Source organism: Magnolia sinica, chromosome 1 (genome assembly GCF_029962835.1).
Source record: "Magnolia sinica isolate HGM2019 chromosome 1, MsV1, whole genome shotgun sequence".
In the NCBI taxonomy this organism is placed as follows: domain Eukaryota; kingdom Viridiplantae; phylum Streptophyta; class Magnoliopsida; order Magnoliales; family Magnoliaceae; genus Magnolia; species Magnolia sinica.
The window spans coordinates 121,049,530-121,072,734 of record NC_080573.1 but is presented as its reverse complement, the minus strand read 5'-3'; the positions used below and the strand labels follow the sequence as shown (position 1 = coordinate 121,072,734).

Below are 23,205 nucleotides of genomic sequence, written 5' to 3'. Positions count from 1 at the left end.
ATGGCCAGCGATGATGAAGTCCCAACTACCCCTGGTGCTGGTGTATCGACCACATATCTTCTTATTGTTAAGGGAGAGGGGTCTTCAGCTGTAACTGCAAGTAAATGAAAGAAACGGTCAGCTATGTGGAATGATTTTTAAAAAATTCTAGTTAACGATATGGCTAAGATTAGATGTATGCACTACAAAGCACGGTACAACAAAAACCCTTGGGGGTCAACTACTTATTTAAACATAAGCAAAGTTGTTCAAAGAGACCAATAATTTCACTTCCAGGTCAATAGTTGCTATCATCTACAAAGTCTAAGGAGATACTTCTCAAGATAAACTTTTCACTCATAAGTTTGAAAAAGAGAAGCTGAAGGAGTGGTATACAAGACTTTTAATTGTTAATAAACAACATTTTAAAATGATAAAGAGTAAAGTTTTCATTAGATGTAGTAAATTCTTTAATCCTCATGTTGAAGAGAGAATGCATGAAGATGTACACAAGTGAGAAAATAATACTAAAAGCAGTTTTGCCATTGGTCTCAAGGGTAAGTTTGACTTCTAATATGTATACGGCGTCTAATCAAATAAAGGAATACATTTCATTGATTACACGAGATGTTGATGAATATTGGATACTTTGCAAAAGAATATTAAACTTCCACCTCCTCATACCGATTTGGTTATTTCATATTGCATTTATAACAGTCTACAAGATTGGGCTATTGAAAATAAAGTTTCTTCAATAACTTCAGGTAATACTTCAACGAATGACAGTGTAATATCATTTTTATGTAACCAGTTCAAGGCAACTGACAATTTATTTTTTGAGAAATTTTTTTTTTCAAGTTCAGTGTTGTGCCCACATACTAAATCTAATTTGACAAGAAGGCTGAAAACAATTGACCAAACTATAGAGAATGTGAGGAAAAATGTAAAGTACATAAGGGACTTACTTTCAAGATTGAGTATATGGAATAAGATAGTCTAACGTTTGAATGTAAAATCTCAAAAAACATTGAAATTAGATGTACGCACACGTTGGAATTCGAATTTTGAAATATTAGATTTGGCCATGAAATTGAAACTTGCATTTTTAAAAACTTGTATTTGCGGAATATGCAATGCTAATAGAATGTATGCTTGGTTGCCTACTGAATAAGATTGTAGCAAAGCAAAAGAAGTTCATAAGTTTCTAAAAGTTTTTTATGACTACATGAAGATTTTTTTGAAAACAAGTATCCCACAACAAACATGTTTCTTTTCGCTGTTTGGAAGATTAAGGAAGCCCTAAGAAAAAGTGCTAGTGAAGGTCCAAATTTTGTTCAACTTATGACACTTAGTATGCAAATAAAGTTCGAGAAGTACTAGAATGAATATCATTTATTAATGGCCTTAGCAGTTGCTCTCGATCCTCGATGCAAAATGTGCTACGTTAAGTTCATCTTTATGAAGATTTATTATGATGAAAGGGCATTAAACCATGTTCTAAAGCCTTAAAGGAAATCCAACTTCTTTTTCAGGTACTTATTGATTCAAATAAAAAATATTATACTCCCCATCCAAACTTTCTAAGGTAGATGAGGAAGCTAGATTATTAGCATTGAAAAAATAACAATTCCAACTCGCCTTAAATCGCAGTATGGAATAGGCTTGTATACATCAACAATGTCCTCCAGGATAATATGATGTCGAAGTAGGTTCAAGTTTCACGAATAAAAAGAAGAATAGTAACAAACCATCTAAGTTTCTCCCCAGTCTTAGTGCATTTTACAGGGCATTAGGAACTACATATAAATTTGTTCATAAAGAAAATTTGAAAAATCCAATTCAAACTATATAAGAGGACAATAAAAATCTCTCTCCGCCTTCTGATTCGAGAGAGGTGAATGAGTACATATGTGAAGAATTAGCTTGACAAACGAATCTCCTCTCCAAGAGTAATTAAGTAAGTAATGACAATAAAAAAAAACTTTTCTAATGTTGTTGTAATAAGAATATTTTTAGACTTTAGTTTGTATTTTTTTTTATTTAATATTTTATTGTGTTATTAAATGTTATGTACAATTATAATTTTAACTCGATACTTCTGAGTTTCAACATCAAACTTGATCTCATCTTGAAAACTCAACTCGAACTTAAATTCGATAACTCGAAAACTCGAACTTTAACTCGAACTCAGCTCAAAAACTCAAGCTCGAGCTTGAACTCAGCTCGAGCTAGTCTAAGTTACTGATCGAGCCAAGTTGAGTTGGACATAATGGCTCGGTTACCAAGCTGAGCCAAACATGAGCTCGGGGTAGCTACCGACTGAGCCAAGTTGAGTTGAGGCCAACTCGACTCAGTTCAACTCGTGTACACCCCTAATAACTGATATTATATAAGTTTAAGATAACACTAGATATTGTTGAAGATATGTCACATATATCCAAATGACTCATAGTCATTAAGATTAATGACTAAAATCGATCCTATCACATCCATGGATCAAAGCGCACATTGGTTATCTAGGGTACAACTCCAATGTGTCACTTGTGATACCATACATCTTTTCTTGTAGTCCACATGTGCTAATGCTTATATATACCACCATTCATCTTCTCTTACACCTCACATGTGCTAATGTACCACATGCATCACCATTCACTTTCTCTTACGTTCCACATGTGCTAATATGCCACATGCGTCATGGTTTGTTCCAAGTCAAGTTGAGTTAGGGCCAGCTCGAAATCGGCTAAAACTCATTTTTGAGCTTAAAAAATCAGCTCGGCTTGGTTCGAACTCAACTTCGAACCGAGTCAAATTGAGCTTTTTCGAGTTGAGTCGAGCGAACTAACCGAGCTAACTCGGTTCGTGTACACCTCTACTTGGTGATATCTGCAAGAAGGCCTATATATATATATATATATATATATATATATATGGTACTATGAGGTTGAGGTGGAGCTGTGTGGGACCCACCATGATGTGAGTCGAACATCGAACCCATTAGTCAGATGCAGCATTCCATGGTGGGCCATGGGCTTAAAAATCAAGTCAATCAATGACTTGGGTGGGCCACACCGCGTACAACAGTTGAGAGGGATTATATTCCCATTAAAACATTCATAATTATTTATTGGGCCCACCAAGATGTGCTTCACAAATAAAGCCCATCCATTATGTGTGTCCCACTTGGATGAGGGTCAGACCAAGTTTTAGCCGCAAGTGAAACTCAAGTGGCCTCCACCAAGTGCTTTTATATGTTTTAAGCATGTCTTCACATGATTTTAGTTGGTATGGCCCACCGGAGTTCCATATACGGCTGATTTTTGAGATATCCCATAATTTAAAGGGGACCCATCAAATGCACGGTGTTAATGTTCAACACGCATCACGGTGGGGAACCATTTATATATATATATATATATATATATATATATATATATATATATATATATATATATATATATATCAAAACGTATGGACGGGGTGGATTTCTCACAAACATCTTGGTGGGCCCCAACCACCATCCTTGCGGAGCCTTTGGCAGGAAATCCACGTCCATCTCATCATATATATATATATATATAGAGAGAGAGAGAGAGAGAGAGAGAGAGAGAGAGAGACAGAGAGAGAGAGAGAGAGCAGTGGTCTCCTACGAACAGTACTGCAAGAGATTTCGTGTGCACTAACGCATTCACATAAGGCGTAAGAGACTTCATGCACATCGAGGCCAGCTTACTAGCTTGTAGGCTAAGGGTGGGCCCAACACAATAATTTTGTGAAATCCACTATGACCACAAGGTCTGTGACGAAAATTTAGCCATATAATTCAAAACCCAGTTAGACTAATGATTTAGGTGGGCCACAATAAAGGAAAGAGTAGGAGAAGGGAATACTTACCGTTAAAATTTTAAAGGGCCCCACCATGATGCACTCCAACCATTACCTGTCTCATGAATATTCATGCATGGTTATAAAAAATTAGGCACATATATAATTTATGTGGGCTACAACAAGTGAATTAATTTGGATGGTAAGCATCCTCATGCACTATTTCCATTACTGTACCCTGCCTAAATTATGGATCATGCTGATGTTTGATCTCTACTGATAATTTTTTATCACCCACCTCATGGCTGGAGTGGATTTCACATACACATCGAGGTGGGCATCCCCAACACATCCTATTGGCATAGGATGGCAGGACTAGCAGGACGTGGATTCCATTATGCATGTGAACATCTACTATTAAAAATTGTAAAGGGCCACGTAAGTTTTGGATCAAGCTTATAATTGCTTTTTTCCCTTCATCCATGTCTTTAAGATCTTACTATCAAGTTGGATGACAAATAAACATCATTGTGGGATCTAGAAAGGTTTCAATAGTGGAAATCATTATCCCCACTGTTTCCTATGGTATGATCCACCTTATCTTTGGATATGCTTCAATTTTGGGCTCAACCCCTTAAATTAGATGAAAAAATGGATGGACGGCATGGATAGACCTCATACATTCAAGATGGTCCCAAATGAGTTTACTCAGTAAAGTAAGAGTGTACTGAGTAACTCAGTACACAATCCAATTTCGCCAATACGGACTTTGTTATTGGTTGTGCTAGCTCGTGGCCCGCACAATGATCCATGTGTTTTATCTAGGTCTATCCACTTTGCTAGCTCATTTTATGACATGAGCTCAAAAAATGAGTTAGATCCAATCTAAGGTGGATCACAGCACAGAAAATAGTGGTGATTAAACGCCGACCATTAAAAACTTCCTAGGGTCGACTATAATGTTTATTTGATATCCAACTTGTTGATTATGTCATACAGACTTGGATGAAGGAAAATACAAATATCAACTTATTCTAAAACTTTTGTAGCCCTTAAAATTCTTTTAATGGTGGGCGTTCAATAACTACATTTTCATATGGTGTGGTCACATCAATAATACATACGTATAAATTTTTCATTACCATGCATGAATTTTAACAAGGCAGATAATGGTTGAAATGGATGTCACAAACGAATCATAGTGGGGTCTGCCCTCAACCTACCATCTAAGTAAGCCGGCCTTAGTGCACACGAAGTCTCATGCGGTATGGTTCGTAGGAGGAGACCACTGCTCATATATATATATATATATATATATATATATATATATATATATATATATATATATATATATATATATATATATATATTCCCTGTATGGGAAAAGGTTCTATGCTGTCGAGCTCATGGGAACTTCCAATGAGGTCGAGCTGTGTGGGCCCCACCATGATGTATGTCGAACATCTACTCCATCAGTTAGATGCACCATTCCATGGTGGGCCTAGGGCTTAAAAATCAAGTCAATCCGGGACTCGTGTGAGCTACACCACATACAAAATTTGAGAGGGATTACCCTCCCAATAAAACATTCATAATCATTTATTGGGCCCATCGAGTTGTGGTTCACAAATTCAGCCCATCCATTATGTGTGTCCCACTTGGATGAGGGGTCATACCAAATTTCAGATGCATCCAAATTTTAGGTGGGCCCCACCAAGTGCTTTTATATGTTTTAGGCATGCCTTCACATGATTTTAGATGGCATGGCCCACTGGTGTTTCGTTGCCATGATTTAAAGGGAACTCATCAAATACACGGTGTTGATGTTCGACAAACATCAATGTGGGGCCCACACAGCTCGAGCTCATAGGAACTCCCGTGAGCTCGACGCATAGAACCTTTTCCATATATATATATATATATATATATATATATATATATATGAGGAGATGGACGCGGATTTCCTGCAAAGGATTCGCAAGAAGTTCCTGCGCAAGATGAAAGTTGGGGCCCACCGATGTTCGTGAGAAATCCACCCGGTCCATACGTTTTGAGAGCTCGATTTAGGACATGTGACTGAAAATTAGGTGTATCCAACACTTATGTGAGCCACACGAGAGGAAACAGTGGGCATTCAATAAGCACCGGTGAAGCATTCTCCTGGCCATAAAAGTTGTGTATCAGCTATAGTTTTGATGTTTTCACTTCATCCCATAGAAATGACCTTATAAACAGTTTGGATAGCATATAAACATCAAGCGGAGCTTAGGAAGGTTTCAACGGTAGGAATTTCTTTTCCAATTTTCCCTCTGGTGTGACCGACTTGAGTTTAGTATCCACCTCATTTTTTGTTGTACGTCTTAAATTGTGCTCTCAAAACGGATGGACAGAATTGATTTCTCGCATACATTGCAATGGGCACCACCCACCATCCTTTCGCCGGAAATCCGCTTGCCATATATAATTATTTGGATGGAAATGCACGTAAAGATTCGGAGACGGATTGGGGCTGCTCCCCTTGACACCAGCAGCTGATAGTCGGTGCTCTGTGGGCCCCACCATGATGTATACGTTTCATCCATTCCGTTCATCCATTTTTATAGATCATTTTAGGGATTAATACAAAAAATGATAGGTATTTAAATCTCAGTTGGAACACACCACAGGAAAACATTAATGATTGGATATCCACCATTAACATCCTCCTAAGGCCCACTATACTGTTTATTTGACATCCAATCTGTTGATTAGGTCATAAAGACCCAGATGAAGGGAAAAAATAAATATCAGCTTGATTCAAAACTTTTATGGCCCCCAAAACGTTTTTAATGGTTAACCTTCATTCAACATTGTTTCCTGTAATATGGTCCACTTGAGATTGATATATACCTCATTTTTTCTTTCATACCATAAAATGATCTGTAAAAATAGATAGACGGCATGGATGAAACACATACATTATAGTGGAGCCCATGGAGCACCGGTCGGTGGCAGGGGGAGTAGCCAATCCGTTTCCTAAAGATTCCTCTCCGCCATTATTATATAGCGGGAGAAAGGGTGCATTGAACAGATATCACTAACGGTCTCGAAGTTTGCTAGAATAAATCCTCACTTGAGTTTTTAATGGTAGGCGTTCAATCTCCAGATTTTCCTGTGGTGTTATCGGCTTTATTTTCGGGTTCATGCCTTGAAATGAGCTTGAAAAACAGATGGACAGCCTGGATATAAATGAAATACATTTCGGTGGGCCCTACCAGCACCCAGCATCACGATTACTTCCATAGTAAGCGTATTGTGTAAACTCTGTGGGAGCCACCGTAGGGAAGCGGATTGCGTCCAACCCTAATCCGACCGGGCAGGGATCTGTGGGGCCCACCATGGTGTAATGGTTTTATCCACTCCGTCCATCCATATTTACAGATAATCTTAGGTATATACTTAAAAATGAGACGAACCAAGACGTTAAGTGGACCACAAAGTGGGGATTGAACGTCCACCATTAAAAACTCTAGGGAGCGGCAGAAGTTTTGGATCAAGCTTATATTTGTGTTTTTGCTTCATCCATGTCTACATGACCTTATGAATAGGTTGCATGGTAAAAAAAACATCACGCTAGCCCTTAGAAGGTTTCAACGGTGGATGCCATTATCAATGCAGCTTCCTTTGGTGTGGTCCACTGGAGCTATCGAACTATCTCATTTTTATTACCATGCCGTAAAATGATCTGAGAAAAGCGATGAACAGCCTAGATAAAATGATTACAGCATGATGGGCTCCACAGATCTCTGCCCGGATGGATTAGTAGGATGCAATCCGCTTCCCCACCTTAGATGTATGTGTTGTCTAATCGTTTTTCAAGATATTTTAGTACATGAACACGAGATTAAAGCATATCCAAAGCTATGAAGTGGACCACACCACAAGAATCAGCGGGAATAATGATCTCCACCGTTGAAAACTTCCAAGGGCCCACACTGACGTTTATTTGTCATCCAACCTATTCACAAGATCACACAGATACGATGAAGGGAAAACTTCTTTAGCCCCCTAGAAGTTCTAAATGGTAGTCGTTCAATCCACATTGTTTTTTGTGGTGTGGTCCATTTGAGATTTGGATATGCTTCGATTTTCGATTCATATCCAAAAATTATCTGGCAAACTGGATGGACGGAGTGGATTGAAGAAATAAATTACAATGAACCCCACAGAGTTTACTCACTACGCAATCCACTTCCCAACATCACCTAGCTGGATGATGCTGGGGTCACCACCAAATCCACTGCCACGTGCTCACCCAATCGGACGCGGATTCGGTCCTACCCGGCTCCTTTCTAACCACGAACGTACAGTTCTGTGGGCAGGCCCAACGTGATTTATCTGTTTATCCAAGCCGTCCATCCCTTCTTTTAGATTATTTAAAGGTATATAAACAAAATTAAGGCAGATCCAACGCTCAAGTGTACCACACCAAATAATAAGCTTGGTTACATTAAATACAAGATTCATCTGTGGTGTGGTCCACTTGATCGTGGGATCTATCTCTTTTTTGCACAAATAATTTAAAATAATCTGAGAAAAGGAAAGGACGGAACTGATAAAAAGATACATCACGGTGGGCCCACCCACAGAACTGCCCGCTCGTGGCTAGAGACACGCAGGGTAGGACGCAATCCGCGTCCCACGGAAATGAGAAACACTTTGATACTCCGGCGGAGTGTGATGGAACGCAGCTTATGAGATACCACGTAGAAATTATACATAATAACGTTAAATTAAACCGTTCGAATCATGGTCCAGTATCAGATTTATGGACATTTAGTGGACAGTCTAATTTTTTTTTTTTTAAATAATAATTCAGTGGGCTTTTTTACACAAACAAGTGTCCACTAATCAAGTATAGGATTGCTCAACCAGTCTGATTTTGGAATTGTGACTTATCTAAAAAGGTTCCACATTTTACTCCATTTAACCAGAGTTAATATATGCCACATGTACGATTCTGAGTCCCTGTGTATCAAGCGTTATACCCAGCCCGAGTATTATATTTCTTCGGTGATTTCCTACACTCTTTTATGCCCACGAGAAGATCTTATGTACAAGCGGTTGGACCGCTGATAACCGTCTATCCAGCTATTAACTTCCAATATTTCATATGTATATGAAATCCAATCCACCCAATAGGTTTTGGTCTCACTATCAGATGATCACTTGGTGAAATTACCAACATCCAATCAACAGGAGACCAAACTTATATTATATTATTTATTGATGGTTATAAATTGTTTTCAATAGTATGGTCCACCTAATGAGTGGATAGGACTGATTTTTATATATACTTATACTCATGGTGGGACCAACCTATTGGAAGGATTGGATGTTACAAGAAAATGATAGGTGGAAGTTATTTGATGAGCAGACCTTAGATTATGGTCCAACCAGTTGAACGTAAGACCTTATAGAATATAAATAAGGAGCATGGATAAGTACTGTTCCACGGTCATTTTATTTTAATTCTCAGTTAGGATGGTGAGAAAAATGATCTGGCGTTCCTCTACGACGGTGTTGCACGCAACGGGTGAAACACCCCAGCTCTGTGGGGACCCCATAGTATTATGGATGTGAAATCGACTCTGTCCATCAGGTTTCGCCTTCCCATTCCACCGTACATCCAAAATATCAGCTAGATCGAGCTCAGATAGGCTACACCATGGGGAACTATATACATCAGGCCTAAAACCTGAAAGTTCATGTGGTGTAGCTTGTGTGAGAATTTTATCAGGCTGAAGTTTGGAGTCTGTGCTCATCATGATTAATATCACCTGATGAACGGGTTGGATGGAACATACATTGCAAGGTGGGCCACACACACAAATCTTTGTTTGGTATACCATTCCCATTGGTCCCTTGTGGTGTGGTCCACCTGAATTGGTGGCCTAATGGACAGAGCGACTATCACACACAACATGGTGGCCCCAACGGGTCTTGCAATGGCTGCTAAAGCTTGCATAGAGGATTATTTATTTATTATTATTATTATTTTGAGTTAGCTTGTTAGTACACACACACTCCATGCTGCCTAAAGCTTGCTCTCTCTCTTTTTCTCTCTCTGCACACACACCACGTGCCAATCCCAGGCTAACTAATCGTGGTAGCCTCTCATTAGGCGGGCCCACATGCAAGTTCAATGTGGACCATTGGCCATAGAGCCCACCTGATGAAAAGCCCAGATCTCCGACACAGGTGCCATGTTGGAGTACGTGGGGGAAACAGATTCAGCGAGGCAGGAGAAACACCAAGTCCTGTGAGATCCCAACGTGGTTGATTGGTATTTTCCCTGCCTCACCCAATCCGGGTGATGCTCCACACCACAAGATGGAAGGGATGCAGATTTCCTAAGAAAGGATGGGGTGGGGCCACTGTGATGTTGGTTAGAAATCTACCCCGTCTATCCATTTTTCGAGCTCATTTTAGGACATTTGACAAAAAATAAGCTGGATCCAAAACTCAAATAGGTCACGCGAGAGGAAACAGTGGGGAAAGAAATTCCGACTGTTGAAACCTTCTCAGGCTCCACCTTGATGTTTATATGCCATCAAAACCGTTTATAATTAGGTCAATCCCACTGGGATGAAGTGAAAAAAAAAAAATTCCGGATGCAAAACTTTTATGGCCATAAGATTATTTCAACGGCTCACAATGAATCCCCATTGTTTCCTCCTGCGTGACCCACTTGAGTTTTGGATCCACCTCGCGTGTCCTAAAATGAGGTCGAAAAACGAATTGATGGGTGGATTTCTCACAAACATCTCAGTGGGCCGCACCCTGCATCCTTGCGCACCTTTCCCATGATATCTCCGTCGAGATGGAAGCCAGGTGGTGGGATTTGATTGGCCCATGCCCACACAACTTGTTAAAAATCTATTAAAGTGGGAAAGGATCGTCTTGACCGGGGCCATCTCTCGTAAGGCCTGCAGGCCAATCAAATCCCACCATATCACGTATCACGTAGAAGGAGAACGGATTACGTGAGACCCCGGCCTTACATAATACGGTGCGCCCATTACCGTGGGGCCCACTTTGATGCATGTGTCATGCATCCACACCGTTCAAATGTTTTCCAGATCATTTTAGAAAATCATCCCAAAAATGAAGTAAATCCAATTAGCAGGTGGACCATACCATGAGAAACAATGGTGAATGACTGTCCTACCATTAGAAACTACTTAGGGCTCACATTAATGTTTAAGTGGTGTTTATTTATCATCCAACCTGTTGATAAGGTCATATAGGCTTGGATGAAGGGAAAAAAAATCAGCTTGATCCAAAACTTCTATGGCCCGTTAATGGTCAATCAACACTGTATAGTCCACCTGATAATTAGATTTACTTAATTTTTTAGAATAATACATTAAAAAGATCTGGTAAAACAGATGGACGGCATGGATAGATAATACATACATTTAGGTGGGCCCCACCGTAAGGGCAGTTCTCGGTCTTGGGTGAGGCTGAGGTCTCACCCAATCCGCTGTGCATGCTTATCTCGACGTGATGCCACATAGAAGAGAGCCCTCGTATTAAGATATGAAATCAGAGTTTTATTGAAAAAAAAAAAGAAAAGCCTTTAAGATGGTTCCTTTCTAAATTAATAACATTTCCTAGTTTCCAATACAGGAGATTTTCGTCATTTCAGTTATATTATGCATAGCTTCATTTGGGTACGCTGGTTCTGCTAATATTCACAATGTTTTGGATTATGGAGCTGTTGGCAATGGCATATCTGATGATACTCAAGTAAATATCTTATTCTTAACTTTTTTTTTTACGTGTGCATGCATGAACACACGTGTATGTGCATATTCTCGTGCCTTCATGCACGTGTGTAATGGACCACTCCAGCCCATTTCTATTTCTGTAAAGCTATAAGAGGAGGTTTTGGTATGGTGAGGTGTGTGCATGCACGCGTGTAAATACAAGTTTGCTTCCACCCACAATCGCTTGCTTAGATTCACACATACATGGATTAGGCTATGGTTCTTGAGCAAGAAAACTCACACATGCAACGCCACACGAAACTAATTTCCTATTTATTTATTTTAAACATAATGTTTCCTACAATTATTTGGATTTGGTGTAGGCTTTACTAAAAGCGTGGGCGAGAGCGTGTGGTGGTGGTGGTGGGCCCAATCCCAGCATAATAATCCCAGCTGGGAAGACATTTCTACTGAAACCCGTGGCCTTCAATGGGCCTTGCAAGTCTAAATCCATCCTTTTTCAGGTGATCTTTTTCTTTCTCATCATTGACCGTCCTTTTAAAGAGATCTACTGCAGGTGGGCCCCTGGATAAAAGCCCTATATTGAACAATGCATCCGTTTACCTCTTTAATTCACTAGGCTGTGGAGGTGATTGGATGAATACAACCGTCCATTTTCTGCCTCCTAACATGGATTGGCAATGATCCAAACATAAATCTGTTGGATCTGAATGTAGAATAGCCAAAGGACCTGTGTGCATTAGATATGGAGATTAGAAGAGGAAGATGATTTACCTTGTTGTGATGCCATTGCTGTAAATAGGTATGTTGAGGTCTTTGTTTCTTAACACCCTTTATAAAAGATACGATGTGGCTTAAGCTTTTTGTCCATGGTGTTGGATTAGGGACCTAGCCTTGTTAATATAGGTCAGAGGGGTGAGGAGTTTGAAATCCATCAAAACTCCTCTCCGTAAGGCTTCACACGAATTGGTAATTCTAGTTTTTTTAAAACACTATGTGCGTATCACAGTTGTAGCACTCCACCCTTGACACCAATTTTTGGATGTATCACAACTCTGTTGGGTCCCCTAGTGCACCCAATTACATTAACCAATGCTTAGGATAATCCAGACCGTTTGATCAATAAGGCCCATCTTATAGAGTTCTTACAAAATCTGAAGAGGATGATCCTAACTATGGAACAGTAGAAGACGGATTGGACAGTTGACTCTTTTTTTTAATGGTTTTTAGTCATCAACTGTCAGCAATGCCGATCCTCAGTATCAACTGCTAAATCAATGGACCATCGAATAGTGGAGAAGGGATTGGGCCATGGTGGTGTGGTATTCAATGGACCAACTGTAAAATCAAACCACAACATGGATCACATGGTATTCCGGTCCATCCCCAGTATAAATTCTGACCGATGGGGTGTTTGGTTGCGCCAAATATCGCGATATTTCATGGTTGCTACAAAACAGTCTATCTTATTGCAAATTTTCGTACAACTAAATGCACCTTTAGAAAAGTCATGTTTTTCTAAGCAAATTATTTTATTATTATTAAACTATGTATCTATTATTTTAATAATAATGAATCACATTTGAAAGAAAACTTTACCTTTCAAAAAGATTATAGCACATTTCTTGAAAAATGATTTTTTGCATATTCCCACATTAATGATAGAATATTTACAAATACCCATATAAAAATATATACTTTCTTAATATTTATATTTTTAATTCATCATTGTTGTAAATATCCATATTCGTCTGCTAGTTTTTCATAAATTCAGTTGTCAACTGTTAGAAAATAACAATAATACCCATGTGAGATATACCATAAAATTGGGCACTCGATCTTAAGGAAAAGTTAACAATCCTTACAGATTTTTTTTACTGAAAATGAAGGTGTATAATAACTAAAAATTAACAATGTAGCTATTTACAAATGAATTGTTTATACATGGGTATTTGCAAATACCTTATTATTCAATAGTTATTTGGAAAAACCTTATTAAAAAAGAGATTTTATTTTATTTTTTAAAAAAACTTAATACTTAACATGAAATTTGCATTCCCATACCTTTTTCAAATGGTTTACAAGAAATAATAGTATTAATTTAAGTAATTATCATTGGATTGCCTTCCAATATATTTATTCATATAAGTTGGGGATTCGGAGCTAGCAAAAGGGTAACTGGCTTGGGGTGAGCCCTAACTTGATGTTTATGTGAAATCTACCCTAACCATTAGGTATGTTACCCAATATTAGGCCCAGGCCTAATAATCATTCTCATTAGTTAATCAGGTGGACCATACAATTGGAAGGAGTATACATGACAACTCTCACCCTTCAAACTATTTCCTTAATATAGACAACCTAAATCAAGGATGGCCCTCATGTTTGGGCTCCAGGTGTAAATTTTGTTCTAACATCTAATGGTTGGAGTAGATCTCATGTAATCATCATAGAGAGCCATATAAAAATCAAAGGTAGACATCTCTCTCACAATTGTTTCCTTTGGTGTGGCCCACATGAATCACAACTCAACCTAAGGTTTTAGTCCTAGGCCAAAAGTGGGATTAGACATCTAATGATTGGAGTGGATTTCACATACACATCATGGTGGGCCCCAAAAAAAATCAAGGGTAGTGTCCTTATTGCTACTATTTTAATAGAGATTTAAAGGCAATTTTAAGGAGGCTTGCCCTTAGTTTTTTAATGTTTGACATTATGTGCATGCAAGATCCACTCTCGACCATTAGCTGTATAACTCTTCGGGCGTGTTTGGGGCATGGTATTAGGTGGGCTTAGGTGGGATGGAATTGCATCAGGTCCTGTGCCAATTCCACTCTATGTTTGGGAAGAATGAAAAAGCTTAGAATTAGATTAGATGGAATTGCATTGGGTTTTGTGCCAATTTCACTTAATATTAGCAAGTTGTGTAGGTCCCACCATGATGTGTAGGTTATATCCACACCGTCCACCAGTTTTTGAGATTATTTTAGAGCATGGGCTAAAAAATTAGGCAGATCTAAAGCTCAAATAGGCCCCACCATAGAAAGCAATGGGGATTGAATACTTACTGTTGAAAACTCCTTTGGGGCCACATAAGTTTTGGATCTACCTCATTTTTATGCCCATGCCATAAAATGAGGTTACAAAACAAATGAACGGTTTAGATATAACACATGTGTGTTATTCTCAATAGTTTCAAATGATGGTGGGTATATCCATTCAATGGACCACCATATTACCAACAAAGCATGGAATTAAGCTTATCCCATGGCAAGAGGGACAATCCCTCCCATGGGTAATAATTATATTTTTTGAATCCCATCCCACCTAATCCTTCCCAATGCCATGCCCCAAACACGCCCTTAGTTTTCCAGGGTCTTCCATGATGTATACAGGGGTGTACATCGAGTCAAACCGAGTCGAGCTAGCCTTGGCTCGACTCAGCTCGACTAACCTCAACTTGAATTGGGCTCGGCTCGATTTGGTTAGCAGCCCGAGATCGAACCGAGTTCGCCATTGAGGCATTTTCACAAACACCTGAACTGCAACTTTAAAATCCCACTGTATGTAAAACAGAAGCAATGATTTTACGTGTATTTTATCAAACACCTTCTGAGCAACATAAAAATCAAGAAAAAAAAGGTATTGGTTTCAAATACATATCTTCCTTGCCACCGACCACACTTCGTTGAGTCATTTCATCAAACACTTGTTGAGCAACATCAATAGCAAAGTAATCAAGTCATCGAACCGGTTTGATTCGAGCTAGATTCAATCCGAGTCGAGTCAAGCTGGGGCTAGTTCAAACTCATTTTCGAGCCCAAACAATCAGTTCGACTCGGCTCGAACTCAGCTTCAAACCAAGTCGAATCGTACTTTTTCGAGTCGAGTCGAGCGAGCTAACCGAGCTAGCTCAGTTTGTGTACACCCCTAGATGTATATGAGTGATCCACTCCGACCATTAGCTGTGTGATCTCACACACTAGACCCAAAGAAAAATAAGATCAATTTGATTTGTGATTTAGCAGGCCTTTCCAAATGAAATAGCAAGGAGAGAGACAATTGTTTATTTTTAAGGGCCCATCATGATGATTATGTGAAATCCACTCTGTCCATTAGATGTCATTCCAAAATTTAGAACTAAGGCCCAAGCCATCCATAATTCAAGTGTACCACACTAAGGGCTCATTTGGCCGGGCGAATTGGAAGGGATTAGAAGTTAAACCCAGGATTGGCTGGGCATGCCAAACAGACTGGGTGATCTGATCCCGGAATATAGCAATCCCATGGATCTTAACACAATCCACTGACAACACCATCATTACTTTTAAATCCCATCCAATCCACCCTACTCCATTCAAATTTACCTGGGACGTGTTTGGTTGAGGGATTGGAAGGGATAGGAAGGTTTAATCCCGGGATTGGTTGGGCGTGCCAAACAGACTTGATATAACAATCCCGAGATATAGCAAATCCATGGATCTTAAAACAATCCCCTGACAACACCATCATTACCTTGAAATCCATGCCATCCACCCTAATACCATTCAATCCACCTGGCCAAACAGGCCCTAAAGGAGATAATTTGGAGGTTGAGGGTTGCTTTATATACTATTTCCAATCTTGTGGTACACTTGAATCACGGATGGGACTAATTTTTGGGCCCTAGGCCTAACATAAGGTGACAGGCATGGTTGTTGAGGTGGATGTCACATAAACATCATGGCAGGGCCCACCCAAGCTGTTGCCCCCTTAGCTCATGACGGACCGGACCCCACTTCAATTAGGAAATCTAATGGAAAGTTACTCCAATAATAATTATTACTTAAATTAATAGGAAATTAATAGGGTAGCTTATTAAAAAAAAATTGAAAAAGATACCAGGACTTGAATTCCATATTAAGTAGGTACTTCGTTTTTTTTTTTTTTTTTTTTGTAAAATTCCTAAAACATAAATCATAAGGATTAGAGTGCCTGACATCTATCAAAATGTGCTTATACATGGGATGTTTATTAATCAGGCTACTTAGAACTAGCTCTATTCTAAAAGTCATTTAAATCCTCACAAAGTTGTGTACCAACAAGCTATTCTAAGGAGTTAGGCCATAGTTTGTTAAATTAATTTTTGCACACTACTTAGAAAAATGAGTACACCACTATGATTATTAAGCAAAGATAGTATGTATTTCCTAATAGGGTCAAATACCTTATTAGTAATATGGTACATGCAAGAATATAATATTCTATACACATGCATTGCATGCACCATATATTCCATATGTGTAACCATTCATGTTCAAGCACCTTAAATTTACGTGAAATGTGCTCTCATCAATTTTCAAGTGCCTCACATATGCTATCTATCAATGTACATATGCAACCAAAATGTTACATGTGGTACCATGTAAAGCTCCATTGCTCATCCATTTCACCGTTGAAAAAGCTATGAAAGAGTTCTATGTCCCTGAAATGTGTTTTAAAGATTAAATAGGGCTTAAAGTTAAAATTTATTATTTTAGAAAGTTTTTTTTTTTTTTTTCTACTATTAGGGTTTTAAGAGTGAAAGTGTATCCTTGAATATTTATTTTAGTCATTTAATGATAGTTTATGAGTTTCAGTATATAATTAGATGTTTTTTTTTTTTTATATCAATTTTAATTTCCAAAAGTGTCCTATTTCGAATTAAATTCAGGTTTAGGGTTGATATAGTTTATATAAAATAAAAATTTGAATGATGGATGATGCAGGTTCTTGGGAATCTGATTGCTCCCAACACAATTGCAGGATGGGGTGGGGCCAGTAACTGGTTGACCTTTCACGGTGTAAATGGCCTCAAAATTGGCGGATCTGGAAGAATTGGTGGTCAGGGTGCCGTCTGGTGGGCCCAGTCTTGCAAAATACACCCTGAGAAGGTATCCTTACAACCCAATAAAATAAATTTTATAATACCCATTTCTATGGACCATTGCATCAAACTTTCTTGGCCGTCCAAAACTGGGTAACCAATCAGCATAGATTTTTTAGATTACAAGCTCTTTGAGAGGTAATCCACTACTTGGATGGTCCGGATCTATCACCAACATGCAATGATCGGTGTTTGTCGAGTCAATACCAATTACTATGTGGTATTAAACGCACACCCGATCCTAAACCATGCAAAGCTAGCAGTAGTGAAGCCACTCGTAATAGAATCCTATTCTCCTCTCTAGAGCCAACGTGGGCATGATCCGAGATAGTCATCAGGTGGGCCCTAATCATGTACTTATTTGGCAATTATTTTTGACCGTCCATTTTTTAGAATACATGTGGTCCACTTAACTGGCCAACCTGATTTTCAGGCCATGACACACAAATGATGGGCCCATTAGATGAACGACTTTGATTTATCACACATAAACCAAATCAACGTATAAAGAATTTGTGTTGTGAACCCACGCATCTACAACTAGTTGCGTGTGAGAAGGAGGTAAATATAATAATCCAAAATAGCAGGGAGGTTTTTACAATTATCTTTCTGAAGTCTTCGTTTTTTCTTTTTTTCTTTTTTCTTTCTTTTTTGCAGAAATGTACGCTCGCACCAACGGTAAATATATGCCCCATCCATGCTCTGAGTTGCATTTGGAGTTGGGACACACGGAAAATCTGATCAATTGATCTGGACTGTCCATTAAGCCCCGCCAGGGAAGTAAATTAGCCAGTCTGGGCCCGTTCAAAGCCCATGAGATAATATCCAAGCCCAGCTCATATAAGTCCCAGCCTGGGCCAGTCAGCAAGCCATGGTTAGAAACACTCAGCTACTCGGACTTACTTGTCCAGTCTCGAGTCTGAGTCGGGACTCAACTGAGTCAGGAATGAATTGACACAACTCGCCGAAGTCAAACCAGATCAGCTCTGACCGAGTCCGAGTCATTTCCTCCAACAGCATGAAATAAGGAGTGGGTTAGCTGGGCAATTAGCCACATTCCAAATCCAGCCTAACATGCTGTGGACATGTAAGGGCCCAGGAAAACCTGGCCCACTTCCTCCTTAAATCTAGACCACTTAAATATAGAACATGGGATGGGCCTTGAAACACATGAATAACAACATGTATTTATGGTGAGGCAGGCACTGCTATTAGATGCATGCAATTACCTTCATGTTTCCGGCATAACGCTTTTCAACAACCCAAGGAATCATATCTCCATCAACAGCTGCAACAACGTATACATCTCTTCAGTTACTATAACGGCCCCTGCAGATAGCCCAAACACTGATGGTATAGACATTGAACACTCCCAATATGTGAATATTTGGCAATCCACCATAGGAACAGGTACTCCTCGTTATTTCCTACTATGTATATGTATATGTGTATGTATGTATGATATAGAGTGCGTCGTGGGCAATTTCATGGCCAAGATGGACTAGAGAAGGCTCGATCGGATGCAGAAGTGATTTGGACCGTCAGAACCTTATAACAAGCATATCTCGCAAATCAGAATAAGTTATTTGATGTACCATATATGATTTTGGGTAGGAGAGCTAATTTAGCCAGCCAACCCACTACGCTAGGTTGCCCATGCCGAATATGCGAGATTCCATTGAATTGACGGTAGAAAATCCATTTTATTTCCGTTTTTACTATTTATAATAAGTTTTAGTTGGCTTTGAAAATTTAGGAGAATAACATAGTTAGGTCAAGTTATACACTTACTATTTTTGGCCGAAAACCATGAAGTCTAGTAGAAATCATGATAGCCCATGAATGATAAGTTTACCAATTTACTATTTATAGTAAGTCACAATTTTAGAGAGTTTTAGTTGGAGTTTGATTGTGAAACTTCTTCCTAATATCACTATTTAAAGGATTGTAAACTCATTTTTATTATCAATCAATTTATTTTCAAAATTATTAAAAATTATTTTCTATTTTCTTTCCTCGTGGATTTGAGGAACTATGTGAGGAATCTAGAGAAACTCCATGTTTTCGAAATAGTTATCCTTGAAGAACACAGTGTTCAACCTCTTCATGTCCTTCCTTGTGCGTCAATGTATTTGGGGTCGGTCGAGCCAGGTCAGGGTGTTTTAAAAATGGACTTGAGCTCAACCCAACACCCATTACCGTGGCCTGACCCAACCTTACCATTCAATTGTAATTGAGTCAGGCTCAACAGACCCAATGGGCCCCCTGACTCATAGCAGGTCTAATAACTGAATATAAGGCTAAAGGTGTAAGTACCCTTCCGCCAGTGATGAATTTGTAGATAACTCAACTATACTTTTTTTCTTTATTTTGTTTTGGATTTTGGGTCGGGTTGGAGTCTGACCCAACCCATTGACAGAGAACATGGGAGGGTCAGGTCTGTCAGGGTTCAACCATGGTTTTAAGACTTAGACTTTTCCGAGTGATGGACCTGATTGGTTCAAAACTATGAGTCACGACTCAGGTCTGAACAAGTTGGTCTGAATGGCTGAGTCTTTTAACCATGGTTCGACCAAGCCCGACCCATTTACTTAAATGGGTCACCTGTCTAGACCAAGCCCCACCTACTTCCCATTTAGCTTGGCCGGATCTCTTCTCACCACAAAAGCCAATCGGGCCAATTGACCCAAGGGCTGATTGGACCCATTTTCACCCCCTACATGTATTGCTGGTTTTATCTAATATATTTCTATCCTATGACAGGAGATGATTGCATTGCTATTGGTAATGGTGGCAAGAACGTTAATATCAGCTGGGTGACATGTGGACCGGGTCATGGTATAAGGTTGTTATGATCTTCAAGCTTTACCTATAAAAATAGCATGATCCCTGATATGTGCAAGATCTGAACCGTTCATTAGGTGTGGTCCACTGTCTATACACAATGGGTAAAAAGTAAAGATGGTATGCTCATTGGGTGGACCATTCAATAGGTGTGGTCCACTGTCCCAAAAGTCTTCCATGTTGAATGACATCCTACCCACCCAATCTTTATTCTTTTTTAATGGAACATTTTGGGTGGTTCACTTATCAAATGGTCAGGATCTTTCAATCCAGGATATACTTTGAGATTGTTCCATTCATGGTAAGTTCCACCAATGAACGGTCTAGATTCATGAGCCGTACAACCATGTGTTATAGACTAGAATCAGCCTTCTAATATTAACATATCAGATTTCAGTCCAAACCTAGTATCTGTAAAATACAACATTCTGATTTAGTTAGTCCTCTCCCAGCATTGGAAGCTTAGGACAAGACGACGAATTCGCAGAGGTTGAAAATGTCCAAGTGATGCATTGTACATTCACAGGAACTTTAAATGGGGCCAGGATCAAGACATGGCAGGTAATTGAGCTCTAAGAAGATCATGTGGCCAAGAAATTTTATTTTATTTTATTTTATTTGCACCACTGATGGTATGTTTGGATGCTCAATTGAATTGGATTGCAGTACATTGAAATTTCCATGTACAGGAAATTAACCAAGTTCTGGCACAACCATTTTTATTCATAACACTGAAGAAACTGAATATGGTAGAGTCGTCTCTTAAAAGCATGTGTGGCCACTTCTATTATTTTTTGGGACCGTCAATCCAGTCGTCCCTACTGTGGATTGGCAAATGGTTCAAATTACATAAAGAGTAGATGATACTATCCGTCGGATCATTAGCCACTGACAAACAATGGTAGAAAGTGAAGAAAAGTGATGGATAGGATTAATTGCTTAATTAGGCTGGTTTTTAAAACACAAGATATCCATAATAGGTCCTACTATCCAAGTTTACCATTTAGAGATGATCTTACCATATTCTGATTTCACTATCTCCATTGTACCATATTCAAATTGCAATAAGTCCATCTAAATTCAACTAGAAGGAAATACAATCGTGATTTCTTGATGAAGGGTGCATTTGGTTGTAGCAAATATCAAGAAATTTCATAATATTTTGCTCGGAATTGGGCTGATTAATCATTAATGGGGCGTTTAGATCACAAGTTACTTATTTTACAAGTAACTTATCTTAGTTTCTACTTATTAAGAAGATAAGTATGTTTGGCAAACAACATACTTATCAATTTCTCCTCTTATGTCTCTCTTGATGCTTCCATCCGGTAACTTACGAAAAGTGAAAAAGCTAAAAAAATTAATTGAAAAAATTAAGTACTTTTAAGTAAAAAAACTTACTTATAACTAATCATAAACCAAACTTACTTATCTAAAATAAATCACTCATCTACTGCGGTAAGTAGAAAAAGTAAAATAAATCACTTATCTACGGTAAGTAGAAAAAGTTACTTATTTGGTGGTATCCAAACAAACCCTAAATACATGAAGTTTCATGATGTTTTGTTCCACCATTTTGGTCATTTCCACTTGAATTAGTACTGAAATTCAATTCAATGACTGATTACAATATGAAATAAGCTGTGAATGGCAATTTCATGAGTTTCAAGTTGGACTTGCATGGATTCAAGATTGGCAGATAGTCCCCCCAGAGCGACTATAGAAAAGAACCGTTGTTCATGTTCCTCTCTTGCTTCGCCAATCAATATATGGAAAGATTACAACTATTGCAATTCATTTCAACTTAGCATCCAAACATACCCTAAACATTTATTTTCATATAAATGGGTGTCGTTTTTTTTAATCTTTTTCTCTTCTTCTTTTTCCTAATCCCTTCCTATGTATTTGATTGTCTACAGGGAGGGTCTGGGTACGCCCGAGGGATCTTATTTGATGATATGCATATCAACAACGTTGAGAATCCAATCATCATTGACCAATACTATTGTAATGGTGATCACAACTGCAACAATCGAGTAAGAATGCTGCCTCTTTTTTCTTTTCTTTTTTTTGTCCTTATGATTTTGGAATTAGAGAATAAGACATTGTTTCAAAATGAGATTTACTCCTCTATTTTGATGTACTCTCCTTATTCTTCCCCCTTTATATGTCATCAAAAGAAAAGACTCCAAAGAGGGCCAAAGTTCCAAAAGTAGCCAACACGCCTATAACATTGGCCGAGTCAACTCAACTGGACTTGGCAAGTTATCGAGATGAATCATATGTACATTGAGCTCACAAGAGTGACTGGATCCCAACTCAGCTAGACTTGTTTAACCAGCTTGTTGAGTCGATCAGCTCTACATAACTTGCCATGACTCGAGCCTTGTTACTCGCTGAGTCAAGCTCTTTTCTCAAAGGGCTAACTCTCGCCATTTTAAAACTCGTGTTGACTAATACAGGACTCGTCATTTTAAAACTCATGCTGACTCACTATTTTTTATTTTAATAATCCATTTAATAGCCATTAATTGGATAGTTAATTAGTCATCTTTAACTGTGTGGATATAGTCGAATCCACAATTAGGATGGCTTAGATAGCTGTACACGAGTTCCACACATGCACCATTTTTAAAATTTGCCGTAGGGATGAACATGATGAGGTTGATCACCATCTTCCTCAAGGATAACCACTTTAAATCCACTTCAAGGAAAAAAATAGAAATAGTATTCATGAAAATTCGTCAATTGATTGATTGATGAAATAAATAAGTCTTACAACGCTTTAAATAAGGATACCATGCCTTGGAAGAAGTTTCAGAATTAAACTATAAAAACTCCCTCAAATTCATAACTACTAAAACTTCCTAAAATTCGTAA

At 38.6% G+C, this 23,205-nt stretch overlaps 1 protein-coding gene across 1 annotated transcript; it reads left to right on the top strand.

Annotated features, from left to right (window-relative positions):
- LOC131248811 (probable polygalacturonase At3g15720) lies at window positions 1-22,642 on the top strand. The gene is made up of 9 exons (XM_058249286.1): window positions 1-90; window positions 11,476-11,595; window positions 11,939-12,079; window positions 17,324-17,488; window positions 18,139-18,159; window positions 18,684-18,891; window positions 20,245-20,326; window positions 20,778-20,886; window positions 22,245-22,642. Exons 1-9 carry the CDS (start codon window positions 1-3, stop codon window positions 22,539-22,541), a joined length of 1,233 nt encoding a protein of 410 aa, XP_058105269.1. The 3' UTR covers window positions 22,542-22,642.
- The last annotated feature ends 563 nt before the right edge of the window (window positions 22,643-23,205 follow it).

What these genes read in the sequence shown, in the direction of transcription:
- LOC131248811 (XM_058249286.1), top strand. Translation starts at nt 1, where the DNA reads ATGGCCAGCGATGATGAAGTCCCAACTACCCCTGGTGCTGGTGTATCG. An exon ending in GCATATCTGATGATACTCAA is followed by an intron (nt 11,596 to 11,938) that starts GTAAATATCTTA and finishes GATTTGGTGTAG; the next exon opens with GCTTTACTAAAAGCGTGGGC. An exon ending in GGACCGGGTCATGGTATAAG is followed by an intron (nt 20,327 to 20,777) that starts GTTGTTATGATC and finishes GTCCTCTCCCAG; the next exon opens with CATTGGAAGCTTAGGACAAG.